The sequence below is a fragment of the Chelonia mydas genome, chromosome 27, assembly GCF_015237465.2.
Source record: "Chelonia mydas isolate rCheMyd1 chromosome 27, rCheMyd1.pri.v2, whole genome shotgun sequence".
In the NCBI taxonomy this organism is placed as follows: Eukaryota; Metazoa; Chordata; order Testudines; family Cheloniidae; genus Chelonia; species Chelonia mydas.
In genome coordinates, this window is record NC_057860.1 from 2,432,604 (window position 1) to 2,459,931 (window position 27,328).

Below are 27,328 nucleotides of genomic sequence, written 5' to 3' on the forward strand. Positions count from 1 at the left end.
CTGCACCTTCTTATACATCATTATAAATTGATTAAAATGTCGTGTTATTTATTTGAGGGAACAGTTCCTGGATATGACAAATGCTTATTTATAGATGTGAGGACAGATCCTCAGCTGGTGTAAACTGTCCTAACTCCATTGAAGTCAATGGAACATGTGAAAATGTACACTTATGGAGGATCTGCTTGCTCCCTGTGTTTTAAAGTATTGCAAGGAAGCCAATTTAAGGGCAGAATGGGGACTATGAAATGTGGATTATATTCCCACCTCAGATACCGACTCCCTGTGAGATGTTGTGCCTCAGGTTCCTCATCTGTGAAATGGGATTAATGATGCTTCCTTATCTTTGTGAAGTGCTTTTAGATCCCTGGATAAGGGGGTTTTTTTCTAGACGCATAATTTTTAATATAACACATTGACCAGCTATTTAAGTAAGATAAAAAGAAAAGGAGTACTTGTGGCACCTTAGAGACTAACCAATTTATTTGATGCATCCAATGAAGTGAGCTGTAGCTCACGAAAGCTTATGCTCAAATAAATTGGTTAGTCTCTAAGGTGCCACAAGTACTCCTTTTCTTTTTGCGAATACAGACTAACACGGCTGCTACTCTGAAACCTGTCATTAAATAAGATAGTTTATTTTAAAAATTGCCTTGAAATTAATGTGAAATGAATGGGTGTGACTGTATAAATGAGACTTGTATCTCGTATTGATGTAATAAGCATTTTGAAGAAAGGAGTTACCAATATTACTCCAGTGTTCTGGCAGAATTCGGACGTCGGTTCTGCATTCTGCCCTCTTACACCACGCCTGTCATTTCAATTGGATATAGCGTTCTTCTGCACTTCCTGCCCTGAAGTGTGGTATTCTCTGCTAAACAGCTGCCTCCATCCTCTGCAGACATGGCTGTATTTCTGTGTGGGCCAGCTTCCCGATGAAAGGAACCGCACAGAAGGTACTAGTCCTGTTTTGTTATTATTATTATTGCTGTTTCAAATTAGTTTTCAAACTGTCATAAGTAGAAAGATGTGGTGTAGCTGTAGCCATGGGGGTCCCAGGATATTAGAGAGCTAAAATGCGGGAGATAATCTCTTTTATTGGACCAGCTTCTGTTGGTGAGGGAGACAAGCTCTGTGACAAGCTGGAAAACTTGTGTCTCTCACTAACAGAAGTTGGTCCAATAAAAGAGATTACCTCCCGCATCTTGTCTCTCTGAGAAGCAGAGGGAAGCTATAGAATAATTACTTTTTAAAATGTTTTATATATTTTGGAGGGGGGGGGGATCCCATTTTTTTAAAATGTTGTTTTAAATAAATTGCTTTCAGGAAACCTTGGATTAGGATGACCCGACAGCAAATGTGAAAAATTGGGATGGGGTGGGAGGTAATATATATAAGAAAAAGACCCCAAAATCTGGACTGTCCGTATAAAATCGGGACATCTGGTCATCCTACCTTGGATGCCAACATCTAACCAGAAATGAATGTTCAAAGCAGAATAGACCCCGTTGCATTCAGTTCTGAGCGCTTATCCCCAGAAAGATCCTGACAAACTGGGTGGCGCTGGGAGAAGAGCAGTTCAGAAGTGGTGGGGAGCTGGGGGAATGATTTAGGACAGCGGTTTTCCACCTGTGCTCCGCGGCCCGCGGCGGTCTGCGCACTGTGTCTAAGGTTTCCAAAGGGGTCCGCATCGCCATTTAAACTTTTTTAGGGGTCTGAAAATGAAAAAAAAGGTTGAAAACCACGGGTTTAGAAGGTCAAAAGAGCTAAATACCTATAGCTTGGTTCAGTGATGACTAAGGGGAGGCGATACTGTCTCAGCATTGAGAAGGGATGTGCTGAACCCCCTTCAGGGCTGGGGAACAGCTGTATTGGGGTGTGCAAGGGGTATGAGGAAGAGCAATGGGATGAAATGAACAGAGAGAAACACCTCACAAAGTATAACCAGCATCAGGCGAGCAACTTCCAACGTGCAGCCGGTATCCGTGTGCAACTGGCATCGCGCGTGCAAACGCCTTGCGCTGTGCGCGCAACTGGCATCGCGCGTGCAAACGCCTTGCGCTGTGCGCGCAACTGGCATCGCGCGTGCAAACGCCGCCTTGTAGGGGGCAACCGGCACGGCGCGTGCAAACCACCGGAGCCCGGCAACTGCTGCCCAGCCCCAGCCCCGCGCGCCCCGCGCCCCGCGCCGCCGCCCCCCCTTGCAGACCGAGGGGGCCGGCGGGCAGCTGCGCATGCGCCCCGCTGCCCTCCCCGGCCGGGGGGGCCCCAGGAGGCTCCGAGCCCGGGGTCCGGCCGGCTGAGGGGAGCGATGCGGGGCGGCTCCCGGGCCCCCTCCCCGGGCACGGGCCGCCCAGAGACCCCGCCCGGACCGTGCCCGGGAGCCGCGCGGGGCGAGCGAGTGAGCGGCGGACACCGGGGCTGGGGGGCTGGTTGGGGGCACTGGGGCTGGCAGTGAGGTGGGGGGGTTGGCTGCGGGGCTGGGGGGTTGGTTGGGGGCACTGGGGCTGGCGGGGGTGGGGGGGCAGTGAGGTGGGGGGGTTGGCTGCGGGGCTGGGGGGGGGGCTGGCTGGTGGCACTGGGGCTGGCAGGGTTGGGGGGGCAGTGGGGCTGGCAGTGAGGGTGGGGGGGGTTGGCTGCGGGGCTGGGGGGTTGGTTGGGGGCACTGGGGCTGGCGGGGGTGGGGGGGGCAGTGAGGTGGGGGGGTGGGCTGCGGGGCTGGGGGGGGTTGGCTGGTGGCACTGGGGCTGGCAGGGTTGGGGGGGCAGTGGGGCTGGTGGGGGCAGTGAGGCGGGGGGGTTGGCTGCTGAGCACTGGGGCTGGGGGGGTTGGCTGGGGGCATTGGGGCGGGTTGGGGGGCGCTGGCGGGGGTGGGGGAGTTGGCTGCGGGGCACTGGGGCTGGGGGGGTTGGCTGGGGGCATTGGGGCTGGCAGGGGTGGGTTGGGGGGCGCTGGGGGGTAGGGGGGGCAGTGAGGCGGGGGTTGGCTGCGGGGCACTGGGGCTGGCGGGGGTTGGCGGGGGCAATGGAGCTGACAGGGTTGGGGGGGCATTGAGGCGGGGGTTGGCTGTGGGGCTGGGGGGGTTGGTTGGGGGCAGTGGGGCTGGTGGGGGCAGTGGGGCTGGCAGGGTTGGGGGGGCACTGGGGCTGGCTGGGGGCACTGGGGCTGGCAGGGTTGTGGGGGGCAGTGGGGTTGGTGGGAGTTGGCGGGGCAGTGGGGCTGGCAGAGTTGGGGGAGCACTGGGGCTGGCAGGGGGCACTGGGGCTGGCGGACATTGGTTGGGGGTACTGGGGCTGGCAGGGTTGGGGGGGCAGTGAGGCTGTGGGGGGGTTGGCAGCTGGGCACTGGGGCTGGGGGAGTTGGTTGGGGGTACTGGGGCTGGCAGGGTTGGGGGGGCAGTGGGGCTGAGGGGGGAGGGTGAAGAGAGGACATCAGGTGTGTGTCAGGGACTCAGGGTAGTTTACAAGTTGCTTCCCGTCCTGTGAGTTTTGAAACATTAAACTTCCCAGTGGTTTCCTGGTTGCCCCCGGTCCTGTGGGGATGCAGCTCAGCAGAGCCAGTGCTAGGCATAAGCAGACTAAGCAATTCCTTGCCCTCCCCATTCATTATTAGTATGTGTTTTATTGGGGGGAGGAAATATTCCTGCTTAGGCCCCCCAGTGAGCTAGTGCCGTGACTGCACTTACAGGATGGACAGAGACCCCCAGGTGACAGGCAGGGGTAGGGCCCTCTATGGCATGTAAATACCCTGCTGATCATGTGGATGAGGTTCATGCAGGGAGTTGGCCCTTGTCAGAGAGAGGACTGACGAGGGAGAGGAGAAGATTTAGTTGGGGACTGGTGCTGCTTTGAGCAGGGGGTTGGACTAGATGACCTCCTGAGGTCCCTTCCAACCCTGATATTCTATGACTCTATGAAGAGGTGGACGGGAAAAGTGGGGACCCTCTTGTCTCTTATAAATGTCTATAGTTTGGAAAATAGCCCAAATCCAACAATGTTCAAAACCCTTTGAGAGCATTTATTATGAACCCTATAACAAAAGAGGGTTATAGATAAAGTGTAGGGCTATGAACAGAGTCTTCAGCTAGTTAATGCCAGTTAAATGCTAGTTAAAGATGGGGGAGGAATGTAAGGCTATGTCTACACTGGCAACTGAACGACAAAATTTTCGTCTTTAGAGGTATTAAAAACACACACACACACACACACACCCCTGAAAGACAAAAGTGTCGCCGATGATAAGCACCGGTGTGAAAAGCTCTTACAACGCTAACACTGCTTGTTGGGGGTGGAAGATTTTTGTCAGCAGGAGAGCCGACAAACAGCGGCTACACTGCGTGCCTTTTAGTGACGTGGCTGGAGCGACATAACCCTGTCGCTAAAAGTGGCGTAGTATAGACATAGCCAAAGTAGCAAATTGGAAGAACCTTCTGAGAGCAGTAGAGAGCCAAGCTGGAGTTAGTGTATCCAGAGGGAGCATGGCAGACGTATTGAGGGGAAACTCTTGTGTTGATGGAGCAAGCCATCTGATTAGGAAAACAATTTTTCCTTCTGAGTGCTCCCCATTATTTTCTGGGGTTGGTATTCAGTCCTTTCAGCTAGGATCCTGTCCCCCTTTTGCTTTCACGCTCAAGCCCCAGTGAGACCAGGTGAAGTGAGTGCAAGTTTGTTTTGGTTTCTTTTTTGTTTTGGTTGTTTTTAGGATAATAAAAATATTTATCATTTAAATTCTTATTTGAATTGGGGGAGGAGTGGTTGTGCTTAAAAGAAACCTATCAAGCAACCTGCAGTTGCAAAGAGATTGTGCTTTTGGGTGAGGTTTGAATTTGTTGGGCTGTGGTGGTGCTGGCGGGTTGGCCATGGTTTGGTGATAGATCGGCATTATTTTTTTCAACAGCTTTGTTTCTGTGTCTCTGTCATGGTTGCATTTTGCTTCCCACTAGCTATGCCTGCACACATGGAGTCTGAGATATCTGCTATAATTAGAGGGGAGGGAAAAGATTAATGAAATATTATTGCCTAAACTACTTTGTTGAAATAATTGGTTGGGAGAGGTTAGAGTTAGAAAGAGACTGGAGTTTGCTTTTCTCATCATTACTGATCATTGTCATAAAGGTTTTCAGGCTCCAGTATGAGAGGAAAACCCATGGTATCCCCCTGGAGTTGTTCTGACTTGCATTGCAATTTGTCTGCACAATATAGGGGGAGGAGGAAGGGGGCTGTGCTAGGAGGTTCTCAAACAATAACTGTGTTGGAAAATGACTTTCTTGTGTTTCAGCTTCTTCTGTCAATATTTTTTTTCAAGAGCACTTTAATATTCACCTTAGCTGAAATAGATGCTCACAGATTTTTATTTCTACACATTCAACAATATAATTTTGAGTATCTTGTCTTTGTCCTTTTGGTACAACACTTGACGTCTCCTCGCATTGAGTCTAATATTTTTTCCACTAGGAACCAGTGAACCATGTGAGTAAATTTTAGCAATAATTCTGTGCTGCTTCTGTCTTTCCCCTCTCTTTCTGTTAAAAAAATCCAATCCGCTTCTCTTACTTTGTGAAATTTTGGTTTCAAGTGTGCTGCAATTTCAACAACAGCCTGTCGTGATCACAGAGGTAAAAGGGAAGCTTTAACAATATGTGTCTAGTGAAATCAGTCCTGTCAAAGCTATTTTTATAGATCATGCTCTTTTGTAGCAGAGTTCAAAAGGCAGCCTTGAATTTGCTGTTTTGAATTTGCTCTTCATAATTATTATTTAAAAGTAAGTTTTAAAAGTGACCTTAGCTGATGAGTGTGGGCCAGCTACAATACTACAATAGTTTTTCTAGTCTGAAAACTTTCCAAAGTGAACCAAAGAGCCCCACTTAGCTGTTGTTGAAGTAACTTGATCATTTGAATTGTCAACGACTTAGAGGTTATTTTATCAAATTAATTCTCTGGGCTATTAAAAATTAACTTTTAAAATGTACAAAAAATTGGAAGTTGCAGGGAGTAACGTATACTAGATTTGCGGGAAGATTTTCAAAGGCACCTAACTCGGTGAAAATCAATAGGAATTAAGTGCCTAACTTCTATTTGAAAATCTTTCCCATAGGTTTTAAATGTGAAAAAGGCTTGCTTAGTGAGCAGACAGAAAGGATTGCATGGAAAACTTAAGCAGCTGACGCACATTAAGACTAAATGTGTATATATTCCTGAGCCAAAAAGTGCAGGAGTCTAGAAAATGTAATTGTAAAATGTCTTTTGTTATCAGAGCTGTTTTTTACTAAGAACCAAGACTGTAAATCTTTCCAAGTAGTTAGTCCATAGGTCTGAGCTGTTTTTGTTGTGCAAAGCTATAGTTTTATAGATGAAAAAGGATTTTAGATATTCTTTTTTCAACTGGATAGGATTTTTGGCCATCATTGGAGGTGAAACTTCTGTGTTGGCATTAAGTATTTGTATCAGATTATGGGGGGACAATGGATTGGTACTCAGGACGTGTCCCCCATAAGTACCCAGCTGCAGCTTGTCTGCGGTCTGGGGAAGCAGAATGCAACTAGCAGTACATATGCCAAATAAATATCAGATTATGGCCATATAGACTTTAAGCCTTGAATATCTCTGAATTAGTTGTAATGCAATCTCTTCCTTTGCTAAGTAGAAAAAAATTTACTTTCATATATATGTTTTGGCATTGGAGGGAATATGTTATATACTGGTAGTGCAAAGATTGGGTAATGTTAACACAGCCTTCAGCATTAGCACTTGCTTTTTTGCTTGATAGAGAATATTTGCCCCAAATCACAGGGTTACTTTCTCTTGGTTTCAAGACGTACCAAGGAGTCTCTAATTTTCATCAGAACAGCAATAAGCAGGTGGACCTTTAATATTCTTTCATGCAAGGATGCACTTATAGAAGCACATAGAATCATAGAATATCAGGGTTGGAAGGGAATTCAGGAGGTCATCTAGTCCAATCCCCTGCTCAAAGCAGGACCAATCCCCAACTAAATCATCCCAGCCAGGGCTTTGTCAAGCTTGACTTTAAAAACCTCAAAGGAAGGAGATTCCACCACCTCCCTAGGTAACCCATTCCAGTGCTTCACCACCCTCCTAGTGAAAAAGTTTTTCCTAATATCCAACCTAAACCTCCCCCACTGCAACTTGAGACCATTACTCCCCGTTCTGTCATCTGCTACCACTGAGAACAGTCTAGATCCATCCTCTTTGGAATTCCCTTTCAGGTAGTTGAAAGCAGCTATCAAATCCCCCCTCATTCTTCTCTTCCGCAGACTAAACAATCCCAGTTCCCTCAGCCTCTCCTCATAAGTCATGTGTTCCAGTCCCCTAATCATTTTTGTTGCCCTCCGCTGGATGCTTTCCAGTTTTTCCACATCCTCCTTGTAGTGTGGGGCCCAAAACTGGACACAGTACTGCAGATGAGATGGCCTCACCAATGTCGAATAGAGGGGAACAATCACGTCCCTTGATCTGCTGGCAATGCCCTTACTTATACAGCCCAAAATGCTGTTAGCCTTCTTGGCAACAAGGGCACACTGTTGACTTGTATCCAGCTTCTCGTCCACTGTAACCCCTAGGTCCCTTTCTGCAGAACTGCTGCCTAGCCACTCGGTCCCTAGTCTGTAGCGGTGCATGGGATTCTTCTGTCCTAAGTGCAGGACTCTGCACTTGTCCTTGTTGAACCTCATCAGATCTATCCTGCTTCTCCCCATCCCCACCCCTACCCTCCTAAACAACCTGCAAGCATTTGGTGCAAGTACCAATCCCAGTGTGAGAACTTGATGTCATGACCTTTTGGCCCCAAATTTTAAATTCTACCAACAGCGCCAAAATGAGGTTGCAAATAGCTGCCTTAAATCACTTTATCTTACTACATTTATGTAAAACTGTTAAAATGGTGATAGGCTAAGACAGTGGTTCTCAAACTTTTGTCCTGGTGACCCCTTGCACATAGCATGCCTCTGAGTGTGACCCTCCCCTTATAAATTAAAAACACTTTTTATATATTTAACACCATTATAAATGCTGGAGGCAAAGCGGGCTTTGGGATGAAGGCTGACAGCTCGTGAGCCCCCACATAATAACCTTGCCGACCCCCTGAGGGGTCCCGACCCCCAGTTTGAGAACCCCTGGGCTAAGAAGAGAAGAGACTGTTCCCAACCTGGGTTTAGCAACAGAGGCGCTGTCTGACTTCTCTGTGTGCCGAGACAGGAAATATGGAAGTACACAGCTGCATACTCTCTGCTCTAAGGTGCGACCTCCTGAAGGACTGATGTACGTACAGTCTGTCCTGTTCTCCCCAAAATTCATTTGATATAACTTCTATAAAGCTTAGTGGAGTAATTCAAAATGCAAGCTGGAAAAAGGTTTATTTCTGAATGCAGTATAGCACATATGGGGCTGGCCAGGAGGTGTAGTTTTGGGGTGATCAACTCGTTGTTGTTGTTGTTGTGTGTTTTTGGTTCCTTCTAATGAAACTAAGCTGTACCTATGAGAGCTATATATTCTGTGGTCCAATTGCAAGGATGGGGGTGAAGGCGGGAGATGAAGAAGGGTATAAATATAATAGCAGCTGTTTTAAGACTTTGAAACATCAGTAGCAGCAAGTTTTGCTTGGGCAGATCAGAATGGTTTTAAGCCAGCTGTGGCCTGAGTAGTTGTAGAGCACCCTGACAGTCTTTTGAACGGAGTGCTAAAAGCAGTGGTTCTCAATCAGGGGTATGCAGGATACACAGCAAAGGTTCATGTGCTGTTCATGAACCAAGTCAGCTGTACATTCAGACTGATCACCATTTTAGAGTCTTTTGGCTGAATTACATCAAGATTAGGAATGTGTCTTTTACAAGTATATCTACAACTCCCGTGAAAGGAATTTTTTTCCATTTTCAATATCTCCCTTTTCTGTTTGAGTAGCTGTAATTTGACTGTAACATTTTGCTCTGAATTGAAATGTCACATGCAAGGTCTTGGTCCAACAATGAACTTCTTTTTATAGGTTTGGGAAGTTGTTTTTGATTTGATTATAGATAAATCTGTTTTAAGAGACTATCAAAGATTCCAAACATGTTGAGTACAGTTTTGATATTAGACCTACTTCTGCTAAGCTACCTGTTTCTGTCAGTCTTGTGAGTGGTCTCTTAAGATGGTTTTCGCTGAGTTTCAAACCAATCCAACTTTTCAAAACTTATGAAGAGGAATTCTTTCTTAGACAAAGACTGTGTATGCCTGATAAGGATTGAATTCTTGCATGGGTTTTGCTAAGTTGTGGTGTGTGTTTGTGTGTTCTGGGTGGGGCTTGAGAGCATGGAGATCTAGGTGAGAGTTTGTCTTTTTGACTTTTAGAAGTCTTTTGAGGTTCAGAAAAAAATTAAATGAATCATGAAATCAGCTATTGCAAAAACTCTAAATTTAATCACAAAATGAAAAATAAGGGCAAAGGACCACCAAGTCTTTATGAACTATTTTAAATTAGCATGCTGCCAAGTGTGTTTTGGTAACAGAGCACGGTGACATTCTAATAAAGTGATATTTTCAGAAGTAAAACTTTTTTGGAGGGAGGATTGTGTGTGTAATTTAAAGTTCAGAGCTTTTCTGCAGCAAGATACAATACCTGCCATTGCACAGTAGTAAAAAGACCAACTGCATTTTGCCTGCTGAAAATGTATATTGCTTAGTTAAAGGCTAGCTATAAAACATGTTGGACTATGGGCTAGTAGATATTTTTTAAGTAGTGGTGATGTTTAAATTAACATCTCAGGATTTATGTGATAAAATGAATTAGAAGCTTCTTTTTTAAAGCTATAAATAAAAAGATATATTTGAAGTAATGAATGGTGTATTTATGGTCATAGGGGAATGCAATGAAAAATTTGAGTCAGCTGAGCTGATGTTTGAGGCATTTCCCTATGGAATCATTGGACTGAAAAATGTTTTATATGCTTAAACTTGAACAGATGCTTCAAAACACAGACACACATCTATTCCAGTGCAAGTTTAACATTAGCAGCTCCATTTACACCACCAGGATTAACTTGTGAACACTTCCATTTTAAATACCTATTTTCAATGTCTTTTAGTTCACCTCCAAGGCCCAAAGTCAAGAAGGTCTTTAAGCATGTGTCTACCTAAAAAGAAAAGGAGGACTTGTGGCACCTTAGAGACTAACCAATTTATTTGAGCATAAGCTTTCGTGAGCTACAGCTCACTTCATTGGATGCATTCGAAAGCTTATGCTCAAATAAATTGGTTAGTTTCTAAGGCGCCACAAGTACTCCTTTTCTTTTTGCGAATACAGACTGACACGGCTGCTACTCTGAAACCTGTCTAAGTAGTGCAATTGATGTCAGTGGGATTGCTCACAAGCTTAAAGTTAGGCATGTGCTTAAGTGACTTGCTGAATTGGGATCTAAATTTCCACATAGGAAATGAGGCTAAATCCTCCATTCCTTTCTTAACAGCAGTTTTGCCTAAATAAGGACATGGGATTGGTCTTGAACTATCACAGAAATTAGTTTCACCTTTTTAGATACAGGTTTGTCAGACAACAGAATTATAACAGCTTATGGTACTTGTCTGGGCTCCAGTACTCAAAAGGAAATGTAAACTTCATAACAGGCAATCAGCAAGTGTTACATACCAAACTCTTTTATGCAAGCACCACATATTTGGTGCTGCTGAACAGGTGATACATTGCATGTTATTATTCACCTTTGCCCCAAGTCTCACCTGTACTCTAACCACTAGTCCTTGTCCCCTATTTTAAAACTTCTCCACAGCTTCAAACAGTTGCCATTTCTCATTCAAGAAACAGCCTGTTGGCATATTGATTCCTCTTTACTCTCCAAATGTGGAAATTTGTACTGGTAAGAGGAGCAGAACTGGTGAAATTCAGCAGTGGATTAGTGATAGGGTCTAACAAACTGATTGCCATATTTGGGGTTGGGAAGGAATTTCCCCCTGGGTCAGATTGGTCAAGACCCTGGGGGGGTGTTTCGCCTTCCTCTGCAGCATGGGTCATGAGTCACGTTTAAACTAGTATAAATGGTGAATTGTCTGTAACTTGAAGACTTTAAACCATGATTTGAGGACTTCAGTAACTCAGCCAGAGGTTATGGGTCTATTTTAGGAATGGGTGAGGTTCGGTGGCCTGCAATATGCAGGAGATCAGACTAGATGGTCACGATGGTCCCGTCTGACCTTAAAGTCTATGAGTCTAATATAATTCAGTGGTTGATGAAGGGCTGGACTTGGGCACTTTATGTTATTTGAAAGGTTCCTAGAAACTCCTGAGACTTATGTAGTAGTATGGTACTATGTTAGGAGGATCAATTTTAGGTCACTTTCTAGAGGATTCTTAAATTTATTATATGTGTTTTTCCTCTGTCTGTGCAGTTGGATTGATGTTAGTAAAGGACCTGAGCTTTAGAGGTGAAGGGATGTGGAAAATAATTATTCTTTATTTAAAAAGAGAAATTAAACTGTGAAATACTTCTAAAATATGTGGCATCTACAGAATAAATGATAGTGCCGTTTGGTGTAATGGCTTTATTGGCACTCATTTGGGGAGCTCTGAATAACTCACCCATGACTTGGCCACTTGTGAATAATGTGGCCATTGCTAACTCATTGGTGAAGCATCTGTGTATCTAATCACCATTTATAAAGTGCTTTACATCACACCACCCTGCATTCTCATTCCCTCTCTTACTTTCACTCATGGTATGTATTTATAGAACAGTATGCTATCCAAAGGACCTGAATGATGCATTGAATTTCTGGTGTGCGTGTCCTTTTTATTTTAAGGGTTAACGGTGACTCCTGAAAACCGTACTTGTGCAAATAGTCAGCACTTCTCATGTGAGTAAGGATGGTAGGATCAGGCCATTTAATTGGAAGAGACACTTTTAGGAGGTCAGGGTGATAATGCCACTCGCTTCCCAGTTAAACAATTGTGTTAGTTTGAAAGGATGAGTACAAAGTTAACACTGACCAGGGTTTATGGGCATGGAATACATTTGTCTTCAGGCTGTGCTCTCTTGTATAAAACAACTTCCTTTTTGATTGTATTGAAGTAAAAATAATCTCCCAGTTCTCACTTCAAACATTTTTCAACTATTTTTAAAAATACGTGTACACTTTTGGTTAAAAGCAGACATCCATTTAAAACAGATACCCAGCCTAATGCAAAGATACTGAGGTTAAAACACTTTTAAAAGTGGAAATACTCTTACAACTGAAAACTTCAACAGAACCCAAATAAAAATACTTTATTAAAAAATAAATTCAAGTGTACAAAAAAAACTCTGCAATTATCTCCACTTTCACTCCATCAGTCTAAAAATTATCTTCCCTAGTCCTGCTCCCAGATCAAGTCTTTTTCTGTGTTCTTGCTGCCCCCTTCACTGGAACTTTCCATCTCTTCAGCTCGACATTTCCATGCCGCAATTCAGCTTTTTTACAGAATGGCCTGATCCTACTCCCGTTGCAGTCCATGGCAAAATTCTTACTGACCTCAGTGTCAGCAAAATTTGGCTATTTTCACTGGCTTTCAGGGCTGGGTATATATTACCTTGGACGAATCCCTGTGCTACCTTCTGAAAGAGGAGGGAAGCGAAATTCAGCTGCTAAGCAAACACTAATCCAATAAGTGTGACTTGTCTACCAATAATTACCACTGGCACAATTGTTTTTACTTTATTATTGTCTTACTCCAGCTGATTGGTTTGTGTATGCTGTGTTTATGTCTAGCACATGCTTACTGAGGAGGTGCTGTCTTTTGTGATCTACTTGTGACTTGTCCCAGGTGCACTAGGAAATTAACCTATTGCTGATAATGGTTATCAGCTGGCAATGGTAGTCAAAACAGCTGCCCTGGTAGCATAGATGAAGTGATGGGAAGGAAATTGTTTTCAGCACCCCTGTACAATTGAAACCTGATTCTACCAAGTCAGGCAAGGGGAAATTTCCTAGTGTAAATGGTGCCTTAGAAATGATAAACCAGCAGATAATCAGTGCTTCCTTGTTCCCACATCCTGCTGGCAGCCACTATGGATGAAGAGCTCCCGTCTGTCCTTTCTTTCTGAGTGAATGAAGCAGAAAATGTGGCAGGGGCTCAAATCGTCTTTGTATTAAGCAGGATTGCTGATGTCTCAATCAGAAACCAGTTACATCAGTCTGGACAGACCAATGCTGCTGCTCTTCCAAAGTGCGGGTAAATCAGTTACACCAGGTAATGTCATGGCCCTTCGTACACATGTATTACAGCAAATAGCATGGATGTATGTTGAAGCATTTAGAACAAAAACTAGCTTGTCTAGAATGTTTTAACATTCTTCTCTCTCTTTACAGTCTCCTCTTAAATTTTTGTTGTTGTAATGGCTAGGCAGCAGTTCTGCAGAAAAGGACCTGGGGGTTACAGTGGACGAGAAGCTGGATATGAGTCAACAGTGTGCCCTTGTTGCCAAGAAGGCCAATGGCATTTTGGGATGTATACGTAGGGGCATTGCCAGCAGATCGAGGGACGTGATCGTTCCCCTCTATTCGACATTGGTGAGGCCTCATCTGGAGTCCTGTGTCCAGTTTTGGGCCCCACACAGAAGGATGTGGAAAAATTGGAAAACATCCAGCGGAGGGCAACGACAATGATTAGGGGACTTGAACACATGACTTATGAGGAGAGGCTGAGGGAACTGGGATTGTTTAGTCTGCGGAAGAGAAGAATGAGGGGGGATTTGATAGCTGCTTTCAACTACCTGAAAGGGGGTTCCAAAGAGGATGGATCTAGACTGTTCTCAGTGGTAGCAGATGACAGAACGAGGAGTAATGGTCTCAAGTTGCAGTGGGGGAGGTTTAGGTTGGATATTAGGAAAAACTTTTTCACTAGGAGGGTGGTGAAACACTGGAATGGGTTATCTAGGGAGGTGGTGGAATCTCCTTCCTTAGAAGTTTTTAAGGTCAGGCTTGACAAAGCCCTGGCTGGGATGATTTAGCTGGGGATTGGTCCTGCTTTGAGCAGGGGGTTGGACTAGATGACCTCCTGAGGTCCCTTCCAACCCTGATATTCTGTGATTCTAAAGCAAGTGGGAGATTATTGGGATCCATATTTTATAGTGTAAACCTGCCCAGTCTTGGAAATATAGTGTCTTGTCCGAGGACAACCTGGATCTCAAGCTTGGTTGTCTGACAAGAGAATGTATGTTTGCCACTATTTTTTTAAATATCCAAATGGAGTTTTTAAAGATTTCGCTGTGTCCTGGGTTGTGTGTTTGTGAAGTCCCTCTTGTAAGGACAAACTGCTGATCTGATCTGACTAGCACTTAAAATTTTGTGCCCCTGACTGCACAGTGTGTCTGTGCTGAGGCTGAAATTGAATAATAATCTTACTAAGCAGTAATTCTGTCCCATGTTGCATTCAAGTAAAGTGTGTATACACAAGCAAAAACTTAATTTAGTGAGTGTTAAGCTTGTATCAGGATACACCCTACCTGTCCAAAATCTTGAAAGCATGGAAATAAGAAATTAAAGAAGTCTCTTGGCTTCAATGACATTTTCACATTACCTACAGTGCTGTTGGTAACACACTCCAGCATAAAACATTCACTTCCCTCTCCTAAAAGTAGTATGTCTCCCAGCTTGCACTCTGCTGCAAAACCTTAGCAGTGACTTCGTATGCTCTTGTATCAGCAGATTGATGCATCTAACTGTCTCACATTCTGTGCAGTTGGGAAGTTGATATGCATGAAGGTTTTGGAGGTTGCTGGTAGGTTTCATGGTCTTACTTAATAATAAGGGTGGTGAAATACATGGAAATATAAACAGCAGTTAATAGAGGCAAGGTTTGAACTCTCACAATCTAGGCTCCTAGCTTAATGTAGTTTTCTCCAGGCTACAGGATATGGTCCATGAAGGTCTGTTTCCCCTTCTATATACAACTGATTACCCTGTGGCGCATTTCTTTTCGGTTATTTTAAAAAGTGAAAAATCATTAGATGAACAAATACAACCAGAGCAAAACTGATATTGTAGTAATTAGCATGTGAGGAACAATATATGGTGTAAAGCCTAGAATTTCAGATTTATTGGAAAAGGGGTCCAGAAAAGATCAGATGCTCAATCAAATTTTTAGAAAGTGGTAATTTTGAATTTTTTGTTCTCTTAGTCTTCACCCATTTTTTGTCAAACTACCATAAAAATTCAAATATTACTCAATGCTTGCATTCCATTATTTGGGGGTTTTGGATCATTTTTATGAGTATTTTTAGAAAATAGAGGTTTTTAAACTCCTGTTAAATTGAAATGTGTGTCCCAGCATTGACTGTACTCCAGCAACCAGCTCCAGCTTACTCTGTTCACTTTTCCCAAAACAAAGCAGGTGGTGCAACTGATTTAGTGGAGCTGAAGCTTCAGTCAGTTCTAGTATTTGATAGCATTTACAGGGAAACGGAGGCAGCCGGCTAATAGTTTGAAGAAGGAATGGATGATGAGTTGCCTGCCCAACCTGCTAATCTCCTCTTGTTCCATTAAATTATTTGCACCGATACTGAACTTTGGAAAGAGTGCCCATGGCTAAACGCCTGTTGTCCAGGTAGTGCTGTATGGTGCCCACCTGGTGTGTGTGTTGGATACAGTGTGGTTTAGAAAACTCTGCTGATGGTTTAGTAGGACAGCGTAGTCCTCTTTTACCCCTGAGCACAGATGACCCCTCCCTACACACGCTGCTCATAAGTCACTTTGGTAGACAGAAAACCTGCAGTAGATGAAGCAGTTTGTGAAGAGGGCTGTTCAGCTCTGCTCACTGGTGGCAGCCCTGCTGCTCAGAGTTCAGTGCTTACTGTAGAAGGTGTCTTGCACTCCTGTGCTGTGGCAGAAGCTTAGAAAGTTTTCCTTTCCTGCAAAGCCTAGGCCAGCAGGGATTTCAAAGTGCTGGACAGCCTGTTAAATCCAGGCTGTCTGCACAGATACAGTCAAACTTCTCCACTAAAATTTGCAGGTAAATTGCACCTTTTTAGCACCCGATTGGCTGTCTTTGTGGGCGCAGGAGCAGGCTAAGAAAGCACTCATATGTCAAAGCAATGAGTGTGGTATAAATGCTGCAACCTGACAGAATCCTTGTGCTTCATGGCTGGGAGGATTTGGGGTCTACAACTCATGGAGATTCGTAGAAAGGATATCTGCTTCCCTCAACTGAGCAATCCCACAGGCTCTGCTCAGGGAACCACTACTTGAATTTGGCAGTTTTGTCAGTTATCTGTCAGATGTTCCCTTTGTGGGGAAGCAGCTCGAGAACAGTGTGGTGAAGCAGCTCTGGTCTCTTGATTTTTCTCAGCAAACCATTCTTGCCAATCTGGCTTCAGGCCTGTGTGTGTGTGGTTCAGAGACTGTACTAATTTCTTTAACCATCGTAATCTGGTGAGAGATGGGTCAGGTTTCATGCCAATGTGGTTGTCTTTGTTTACAGTCTTCGATACAGTTGACCATGAGGTGCTGTTGACTTGCCTGCAGACTGCCAAGAATGGACAGAGTTGCTCTTTTGTGGCTTCTTTCTCTCTCATGAAATGTCCCCGAGGGTGATGTTTGGCTCAGCTGCCTTGTGGGGTAGATTTCTGCAGGCCTGTGTCGTCACCCATACTTAACACATAGGAGGGTTCCCTGTGGGAGATAAGGAGAGGGGTTTGGGGTTGTCGTGCACTCAGTGTGCTGCGGTCCTTTGGGTCTGTCTTTCATCACATCCAGAAAGTGAAGTCTCCTTTTCCTGGTGCCTGTCTGAGACAGGGCATGGATGCAGGTTAGCTGGCTCAAGCTTACTCTCGGGAGATGGAGGTGAAGCTGCTAAGGAGGAGGAAGCCTTTGGTGGATTTCTCAGGTGCTCTCAGTTCTCTCTGCTGAGAGCATATACCCATCAGTTGTCAGAGAGATTTACAGTCTAGGCATTCTTTTGAACTCTTCTCCACTCCTCGATTGCTAGGTAGCAGAGCTTTTTCCTAGTTTTGCTTGGCTAGGACAATTTGACCTTTTCTCTGGGGTACAGATCTCACCATAGTTCTCTGTGCCTCTGTCACCTCTAGGCTGGACTGTGGCGACTTGCTCTCCTTGCATCTACCCTCAAAGACCATTCAGAAGGTTCCGCTAAGGCACAACTCTGCAAGCTGCTTTCTGAGAGGGGCAGACTTTTCTGGGTTCATTACAGTTGTGCTTCACTAGCTCGCTGTTCACCTCTGAATGCAATTGGCGGTGGCTTGTATAAAGCCTGACAACTGAAATGATATCACCTTTTGTCCCTGTGTAGCTTCTGACATTTGGGATCTTCTACAGTGCTGACAGCAGTCCCTATATCAATTGTTTTGGAGACTGTCCATGTAGGTTGCTTCACATTGGAACTTGCATGCTTTGTCGGTTAGTGGGAGCTGCTTGCTGACTTGCAGGCTTCTTCCTGAGATGGTCTGGATGTGAAGGACTTGTTGCTAAGAGCTTGGTTGGGGACATTGCCTTTGAGTCTGCTCTGTGCGGTGCCATGGTGGTGGTTGAAAAATGGGGGACTGGCTATTTACTGCAGCCAGTTGTTGCGACTGTGTTGTAAATTTTTGAGACTAATGTCTCATTGATCCGAGTGTGCCCAGAGACTGGGCTGTGAGCTCGTGTTGCCACAATCAAAATACAAATGAATGAATGAATAAAATAAACTACTGTGGGATAGCAGTTACAAGGAAACTGAGGGGAAAGATCAGCTTCTATTTTCTGCCTCAAGTCAGATTTGACAGACAGACAATAGATATACCCAGAAGTTTTAGTTGTCTTGCAGGCAGCAATACTTGTCTTCACTGTGGGTTTTCTTCTCCCAAGCTACTGGACAATTTGATTCCTCCTAGCCTGATAGCTGGATGTGAACAGGTTTCTGGAGAACTTGTTCCTGTGCTGTTGAAATGTGCTTGTTATGTGGGCCTGTTCTAGGAAACTTGGATCCTCTGTGTGTGTGCATAGCACTGTGATAAGTTCCTGAGAAAGCAGGGGTTTCTTCTCATGTGGGGAGCCCACAGCAGTTAGATTAGGTGGAGGAACGAAAAGAACTGATTTCCCTCCTCACACACATACATACACACACAAAATCAGAATTAATTGCATCATGATGGACAGGAGTCTTAGTCAATTTTTGTTAATGGGAGTTGTTATTCTTCCTCACACATTGCACTGGAAACCACCTTTTTGGACATAATGAAGCATGTAATGCTTTCATGTGAACTGTGTTACCTGAGCTGTAGGCGAGCATTCCTAAATTGAAGGCCACTTTTGCATCCATGTTAGTGTTACCTATAGGGCACAGCAGGCTACTTGGAGGTTCATTCCTTAGCTGTAAATTTAGGTTTGTGTTCTAATCTGGTTTATATAATGTGGATTGTTCAAAAAGGAAAGACCTGAACTTGACCTCTTTGTTTTTTTGACAGCACAAGTATTTCATGGTTGTATCTAGGCTTGGCAGAATTCGATGTTTATTTTTTTAAAAGTTTTGACAGATAATATTGATGTTTATTTTAAAGCATTTTTCCCTATTTTTATCAATTTAAATTTTCACAGTTGCAGCAAATTATGGAGGGTCAGACAATGGAGGGAGTCAGACAATTATTGAATGACAGTAGAGAGTAGCCGAGATTCAAAAAGTTAAAGCTTTATAACAGTTAAAACACAAATTGTCAACCTCAGATGTCAAAATATACAAAGTAAATACCCTTAAATCAAACTCTAATAAGTTCTCAATCAACATTTTCTGTCTGTCTTTAAATTTCCATTATTATTGTTGGAAATATTTTTCATCTCTTGGTGCATGTACGGTGAAATTGACGATTACAAACATGTATTCATAAAACTCTGTTCCTTGCCAAACCTATTTATATCCCATTTTAAAGCCTTGTTTATAGGCAAGATTGGATCTAAGGTCTCATATTTAACATACAACTTTAAACTCTGGGGAAATGATGTAGGGAATCAACAGAACCTTGTTAAAATGCCCAAAATGTGAGGGCAGAATAAGACAAGTTGTCAAATGTCTGTTCAGGAATCTTCTCCAAATAGACATTGACAGTCTGGCTTTTTCTGAGCCCTTTTCTGTTTTTTACATGTCACATGAGACTTGCAAGATAGACTGAATAGGCCAGATATTTGAAAAACAGGGTTTTAAAAAAAAAAGTGTAGTAGAATCCTGAGTCGGAAATGTTACATAAACACATAGAAACAAACAATTTTTATCCAGTGCAGCTGGTTTTACATGCATCTGTTTCAGCTGTGTAAAATCATAAACTTTAATTAACAGCTCTGGGGTCGGTGGTGCCAGGGATTAGTGGAGAGTTGGGATCAAACCCCGTTTCATGTCACAAGTAAAGGAAGCTTAATAATATTACATCGTCTCATCCCAGGCATAGAATCATAGAATATCAGGGTTGGAAGGGACCTCAGGAGGTCAAACCAATCCCCAACTAAATCATCCCAGCCAGGGCTTTGTCAAGCCTGATTTTAAAAACCTCAAAGGAAGGAGATTCCACCACCTCCCTAGGTAACCCATTCCAGTGCTTCACCACCCTCCTAGTGAATATTTTTTTCCTAATATCCAACCTAAACCTCCCCCACTGCAACTTGAGATCATTGCTCCTTGTTCTGTCATCTGGTACCACTGAGAACAGTCTCCATTTGTCAGCATTGCAAAACTCCTACACAGTTCCGCTTGTCTAATTCAGGAGGGACTTGGGAACTGAATTGCAGGTCAAGATAGATGCCTGTTGACCGTGCTGTGTTGGGGAAGCTTGCACAGTGCCTGTATTGGGTTCAGCACAAGCCAATGACTTTTATTCCTTCTCTTCATGAGCAATAAGATCTTGCTAATTTTTAAATGAAAGAAAAGGAAGCTATTTCCCTTCCTCTCAAGCTCTTGTACATCTTGTGATCTCTGATGTTTGAATAGAAATGAGATTTGAATGAATAGTCACAATTAGTCATTTTAATTGGCCTTTGGGGCCAATTTAAATTTCATTCTGCATTTCTTGGAAGCTCAATTGGTTGACATTTGGTAAGTTCATTGGTAACTCCCACATTCTTCTCAGCACACAGCTGCTAAATTGTTTGAAAGCAAAATGAAGTGAATATGATTTGAAGAACATGAATGAACCTAATTTAATTGGAGAAGATGTGATAAGATGTGGGTAGTGAAGGAATCCCCTAAGTTGAGTGCCTTCCTGCTAAATGATTGCTTGTTCGCGATGCAAATGAGCACACACCCATACTTACTATTTAAGGTTGAACTTTTCAAAGTAGTGCAAAAGAGTTAGGTGCTCATATCCTATTAAAATGCAGTGGGAGTTGGCAGCCTAACCCCCTTAGGCTCCACTGGAAAGTTCAGCCATAATACACAGGGAGATCCACCAACCCTTGTGGTCAGGTAGGCCTCTTAGTCACATATGGCTTAGAATCAGGGGACGGGAGGCTGGATCTGGTGACGTCCACATGAGGGCTGTACCTGTGTCTGCCCAGGTTCATGGGAGCTCTGTACTCCATATACAGGGAAGGGTATGACTGTAGATCTTTTGGCTGGACTCCGTACATAGGGGCGTGTGTGGAGCAGCTCTGTTTCTAGTCCATAGCCTGGGAACTGGGTAGATTCCATTCCCTACCCAGTTGCTGCAGAACCCCTTTGTTCCAAGCCCATTTAGTCAGGCTTGGGCAGGGCAGTGGATTTGGCCCATAGAGTGTTGACTCCTGACCTATTTCTCCAAGATCCTACATCTTTAGCAAACTCTGTGAATAGTGGAGCTAGTGTTATATATCACTGCAGACAGCCACTGAGTGTTACAATAATTCATCCCAACTCTGAGTCAGTGTTTATGCCAAGTCCATTTTTCAGTTCCTCCTTAGAGAGCCATCCGAAAGCAGGTAGGTTGGGACCAACTTACAGCCAGAGAAAAAGATCATGCTGTTTGTAATGTCTCCTCTGCCTGCTCTGAGCAGCCTTTGCTGCTCCAAGTGGTGTTATGAACTTATGATAAATATAAGGAATGAAGGTCTCTCTCAAATGCCTTGCGTGGCATGACGTAAATTAGTGGAAATTGCTGACAGTTTGCTTTTTTCAGATGGGTGTCACTGTCCATAAGCCTTCGTTTCAAAGAGTAGAGAGTTATTAAGTTAAATGTTCCCAGAACAGCAAATATGGGAAGTATTAAGTGTACAGTGTGTATGTGAAGGTTACTGTTATAGCCGAGTCCTGCAGTATACATGTTGTAAAGGCAGAGACATGTATTCTGTAACTGCAGCCAGTTTCATAAGGCTATTAAAGGATACAATCAACTTAAAAATCACACTTATATTTGTAATTTTTTTTACCTCCTGTTATTTGTCACACCTATGTTCACTAACTGACAGATCCTAGAGAGAGAGAAATTTTCATTGTGTTTGCATTTAAAAGTACTGTGTACAATTAGTCTGTTTCCCACGTTGTTTATGTTTTGACACACAGCAAGATGAGAGATTTTTTTTTTAATGGTGGTGCTGTAAAATCACAAAAAATTGGCAGTGGGGGGGAGGGTTCACGGGTAGGAAAAGCAGCTGAAGGGACTTAAACTTGCTAGATTTCACGATAAATGTCTTTTAAAACTAATGATCCAGTTTCCTCTGTTATACTGTAAGCTGGTCTGTTTTAAAAGTTGGCTTCTCTGCTTTCAGCTCTTGGGAACTTGGAATGAACATTGATGGAAATTAAAGGCCAAATTCTGCTTGTACTCCACATTTACACTGGTGTAGCTTCATTGAATTCATTTCAAATGTATATTGTGGCTACTTAAAGTAAATTTAGGGCCAAATTTTGCTCTGTGTTATGATGTCATCAGTTAAACTAAAAAAGTAAGTACATTTTGTGGCTCACTGGCCAACTACCGAGATATTAACTAGCATCATACATGGTCCATCTGTACAGTCAGAATTCTCAAGTAACTAGATTTGTATGGTTTAAAGCCAGAAGGGACAATTAGATCATCTAGTCTGACCTCCTGTATGTCCCGAGCCATTACATTTCACTATTACCCTATGTTGAGCCCAATAACTTGTTTTTGACTAAAGCATATCTTCCAGAGAGGCCTCTAGTCTTGCTTTGGAGACATTAAGAGATGGAGAATTCAGTCTTATTTCTAATTTGAATTTGTATGGCTTCAGCTTTCAGCCACTTGGTTCTTGTTATGCTTTTCTCTGCTAGATTAAAGAGCCCTTTGGTACCCTGTATTTTCTCCCCATTTTCTGCATATTCATTGTAATCAAGTCACCTCTCAATCTCCTTTTTGATAGTCTAAATAGATTGGTCTCTTTAAGTCTCTCGGTTGTAATTAGAACCCAATTTTCTCCAACCCTTAAACCATTTGTATGGCTTTTTTCTGCACTCTCTCCAACTTTTCACCAGTGCCATATGCAGAGGTAAAATCTCCTCCATAACCCTCCTCATTGGTCCTCTGTGTATACGTCCCAGGATGACTTTAGCCCTGTTTGCCACAGCATTGGACTGGGAGCTCATGTTGAGTTGCTTTCCCACTATGACCCCTAAATCCTTTACAGAGTTCCTGCTTTCCAGGATACAGTCCCCCATTCTGTAGGTGTGGCCTGCATTTCTTGCTCCTATATGTACAGCTTTGCATTTGGCTATATTAAAGCTAGAACTGGGTGAAAATATTTCGAGAAATAGTAAATTTGCCCAAAAAAATGCATTTTTCAGGGCATCAAAACTATTCACAGATTCAGATCAGATTTGGAAATAAAAAAAGGAAAAAACGTTTTGAAAAAGTTGAAATGGTTCTTTTTGACCATTTCAAAACTAAATGTTTTGACTTTTCATTTTGAAATGTTTGTTTTTGATCATTTTGAAATGAAATGGGGTTTCATTTTGAAATATAGCTGATTTAACAAGGGTGAAAAAACACCTGAAACAAAACAAAATATAGTTTTGGGTCAAATGAAGCATTCTGTTTGACCCGAAACAGAATTTTTCCCTCTTCTGTTTGTCTGTTTCAGAAAAACTGAAAAAAAAAATCTGTTTTGGTTAAAGCCGATTTGAGGGGTTGGAGGAGAGGTTAGGCTTGGCCCCTGAACCAAAAAAACAATTATTCACTCAGCTCTAATTAAAATGTATTTAGTTTCAATGGATCCACTGACCATGCGCTCCATACCCTGTCCTCATCTTTATTCACTGTTCTGCCAATCTTTGTGTTATCTGCAAATTTTAATTTGATGAAAATGTTGAAAAGCACAGTACTGGTTCCAGTGGAACCCAATTAGAAGCACTCCATTTGATGAAGATTCCCCATTGGTGTGACCGCATTTTGAGATCTGTTACTTAGCCAGTTCTTAATCCATCTAACGTGCACTGTCTTGGTATTGTATAGTGCTAATATTTTAACTATAATGCCATGCAGTATAAAGTCAAATACCTTACAAATGTCTTAAGTATATTGCATCTGCACAATTACCATTATCAACCAAACTTGTAATCTCAACAAAGAATGAAATTAGGTTTGTCTGACCTGATCTTTTTCCATAAAACCATGTTGACTGGCATTAATTATATTCATATCCTGCAATTATTTATGAATTGCATCCTGTGTCAATTTTTTCCCATTATTTTGCCCAGGATTTATGTCAGACTAGCTGGCCTGTAGTTACCTAGGTCATCAGCTTGTCCTGTTTGAATATTGGCACAACTTTATCATTCTTTCAGTCTCCTGGAATTTCCTCAGTATTTCAAGATTTATTAAAAATTAACATCAGCAGGGCAGAGATCTCCTCAGCCAACACTTGTAGGACTTTGGGGTGCAGGTTGTGCGGGTCTGCTGATTTAAATGTGTTTATCCTCAATAGATATAGTTTAACATCCTTGGTTACCTAAAGAATAGCTCTGTGTAGCTTGCTGAAAGTTTGTTTCTTTCACCAACAGAAGTTGGTCCAGTAAACATATTACCTCACCCAGCTTATCTCTGGAAATACTTTGTCATCCTTGTGATGTGAGTCTATTATCCTGCTGCTTTCCAAATACACAACAGAAATATTTATTGAACACTTTGACCTTTTCTGCATCATTTCTCCATGCATCTGAAGAAGTGGGTTTTTTACGCACAAAAGTTTATGCCCAAATACATAGTCTCTGTTAGTCTTTAAGGTGCCACCACCGGACTCCTCGTTGTTTTTGTGGATACAGACTAACATGGCTACCCCTCTGATACTACTTCATCATTGTTAACGGTTTTATCATCTCTATCTAGTAATGTTACCATTGTTAGGATTTCTTTTGTTCCTAAAATACTTTAAAAATTCAGTAATTTTTACTGGTTGCTATTGATTTCCCTTTTTCTGAAGTGTTACATTTTCCTTTTTTCCCCCTAACTAGCACTGCCTATTAATCTCATGGTGATTCCTTTCAGAGTAGGCACTTCTTAAGTATGTTTTGTGTAATGGATGGAAAATGTTACACTTACATTAGCCTCACTAGGAGCCTAATTCAGAATCCACTGAAGTTAATAGAAAAACTCTCATTGACTTTATTAGGCTTGGGAATAAGGGCTTGTAATAAAATCCTCCTTGAGGAAAAGGTGCAGTTATGTTTCTGCTACAATTTCTTGTCTGTCAGGATGTTGTTACTAGCGTTGTTCAGCTTTCTCTGTGCTGTATTTTTCACAATTCAAGGGGAAAATGGATGGATTTTGTTAAATCTTTTTTTTAAAATGCACGTGTACAAGAGAGTTGATGAAATGTTTTAGTGAAAGTACACAGTGAGTTCTGGATACTCAATTCCCATTACATTTCATGATAATTGGGCTTTTGTATCCCATTGGTTGCTTTGAGAATCTCAGCCTAAATGTCTAAACAGTCACTTTTATTCAAATTCGAGGTACAGCAGCATCAGCATGTTTATCCCACCTTTTTGTAATAACTTTGGAAACAGTTGTTTGTGGATTGGGACTTAAGAATTTTTTTTTCCTTCTTTATTTGTAGTGGCATTCTTGAAAACCTACAAAGGAAACTTAGATTCTTCAGGCAAATTTTGGCTGGTAGAGATTCTGGATAACAGGTGAGACAGCAAAAGAGTTTAGAGGTAGCATTTTTGTATGGATGATTAAATTTCCTTGCTCTCTTGACTAAATGTTGGCAGTATTGGGGCTGAGCGTTTTAAACTCTTAACATGTGTCTCTTTTTTTAAAGATAAAACGATTTGACCACCATGAGTTGGAGTTTCTTGACCCGTCTGTTAGAGGAAATCCACAATCATTCAACATTTGTTGGCAAAATCTGGCTGACGGTTTTGATTGTCTTTCGGATTGTCCTTACTGCTGTGGGAGGGGAATCCATCTATTATGATGAACAAAGCAAGTTTGTGTGCAACACGGAACAACCAGGATGCGAAAATGTTTGCTATGATGCTTTTGCTCCTCTTTCACATGTGAGATTTTGGGTGTTTCAGATCATTCTTGTAGCCACTCCATCTGTAATGTATTTAGGCTATGCCATTCATAAAATTGCCAGAATGGTGGAACATAACGAACCTGACAAAAGAACCAGGAGCAAAACCTTTTCAATGCGCTGGAAACAACACCGTGGTTTGGAGGAGGCAGAGGATGACCATGAAGAAGATCCAATGATGTACCCAGAAATAGAGCTAGAAAGTGAGCGGGAGAACAAGCAGCAGCCAGCCCTCACTAAAGCTAAACATGATGGTAGGCGGCGAATTCGAGAGGATGGGCTCATGAAAATCTATGTGCTGCAGCTGCTGTCTAGGACTATGTTCGAAGTTGGCTTTCTTATTGGTCAATATTTTTTGTATGGGTTCGAAGTCAGCCCCACATTTATATGTAGCAGGAAACCATGCCCACACAAGATAGATTGTTTCATTTCAAGGCCTACTGAAAAGACCATTTTCCTTTTAATAATGTATGGCGTAAGCTGCCTGTGTTTACTTTTGAATGTCTGGGAGATGCTCCATTTGGGATTTGGTACAATCCGAGACACATTAAACAATAAAAGAAAAGAGCTGGAAGACTCTGGTACCTATAACTACCCTTTTACTTGGAATACTCCATCTGCTCCTCCTGGCTATAACATTGCAGTCAAGCCAGATCAAATCCAATATACTGAATTGTCCAACGCCAAAATGGCCTACAAGCAAAACAAAGCTAATATAGCTCAGGAACAGCAGTATGGGAGCAACGAAGAAAACATTCCAGCCGACCTAGAAAATCTGCAGAGGGAGATTAAAGTGGCTCAGGAACGTCTGGACCTTGCAATCCAGGCATATAATAACCAAACGAATCCCAGCAGTTCCAGAGAGAAGAAATCCAGAGCAGGCTCAAACAAAAGTAGTGCCAGTAGCAAATCTGGAGATGGAAAGACCTCTGTCTGGATTTAATGTTGGCTGAACTTGTACTTTTTTTCTTAGTTAATGATAACCAGCAATTCACTGAATAATTACTTTCATTAAGTGAACATTTGACTCTGTTTATCTTCAGGGATACTGTTGGCTGGCAATCCAAGCTCTCAAAAAGTGTTTATGCACATGTCCTAGAGTTACAGAATTTTATTCTTGTGTCTTCCAGGTCAGGAGAAGAACAGGTATATTTAAATCATTCTTGTTGAACGGTTTACACTGTATGTACAGTATTATGGTGCATTTATTATGCACAATTTTTGTATTTGTATGTTGGACCTCTGCAGTTATACTTTTTATATTAAAGAAAAGAAAACAATACAGGTAACTCTTAGCATTTTGCTTGTTCTATTACTGTGGCCAACGGACTTATTTTTTCTCTTTTTTTTGTTTTAAATGTGAAGCTGTCTCTGCATTTCAGAAGTGCCTTGTACATGCGCAGAGGATACTTCAGTTACCTAGGGAGCCTATTTCGAGTTGGCTGCTTAGCAGCAGAGCAGTCGAGGGTTTGGAGAATATTTGTTAATGGTGCCACCGGTTGCGTCTTTATACAGTTATGTGCAGCTCACAAACTGGAAGTGTCATATACTAACCAGAATGTGCCAGAATGTTGCACCATGTGGTTTAAATTATTTAGACAAACGAATACAGGTTGGAAGGCATCAGTTCAAAGCAAGAATGCCATACGTAATTGGGGAGGGCAGGGTTTTGTAAGCTTTGCCCAACAGGGGAAAGAGAAACTTAGAACTACTATAAAATGTTCTAAAAAAATATGGGTAGAAATGACTGTGTATTCAATAATTCCATGACATTTATGTGAAATCCATGGTAAGGTATTTGTTTCGTAAGGTCTTATTATAACACAAAAAACAATGAGCACATTAAATTGTTACAGTAA

At 42.6% G+C, this 27,328-nt stretch overlaps 1 protein-coding gene across 9 annotated transcripts; it reads left to right on the plus strand.

Moving 5' to 3' along the window:
* Window positions 1-814: 814 nt before the first annotated feature.
* Window positions 815-27,328, plus strand: GJC1 (gap junction protein gamma 1). Of its 9 annotated transcripts, XM_043536928.1 has the most exons (5): window positions 2,266-2,401; window positions 5,454-5,468; window positions 21,699-21,875; window positions 25,005-25,080; window positions 25,212-27,328. In XM_043536928.1, exon 5 carries the CDS (start codon window positions 25,231-25,233, stop codon window positions 26,410-26,412), a length of 1,182 nt encoding a protein of 393 aa, XP_043392863.1. In that variant the 5' UTR covers window positions 2,266-2,401; window positions 5,454-5,468; window positions 21,699-21,875; window positions 25,005-25,080; window positions 25,212-25,230; the 3' UTR covers window positions 26,413-27,328. The 9 variants fall into 9 exon arrangements, with proteins under 9 accessions (XP_007053891.2, XP_037743038.1, XP_043392863.1 ...); XM_037887111.2 differs by lacking the exon at window positions 21,699-21,875 and having other exon boundaries at window positions 2,271-2,401; XM_043536930.1 differs by lacking the exons at window positions 2,266-2,401; window positions 5,454-5,468 and adding an exon at window positions 13,052-13,230.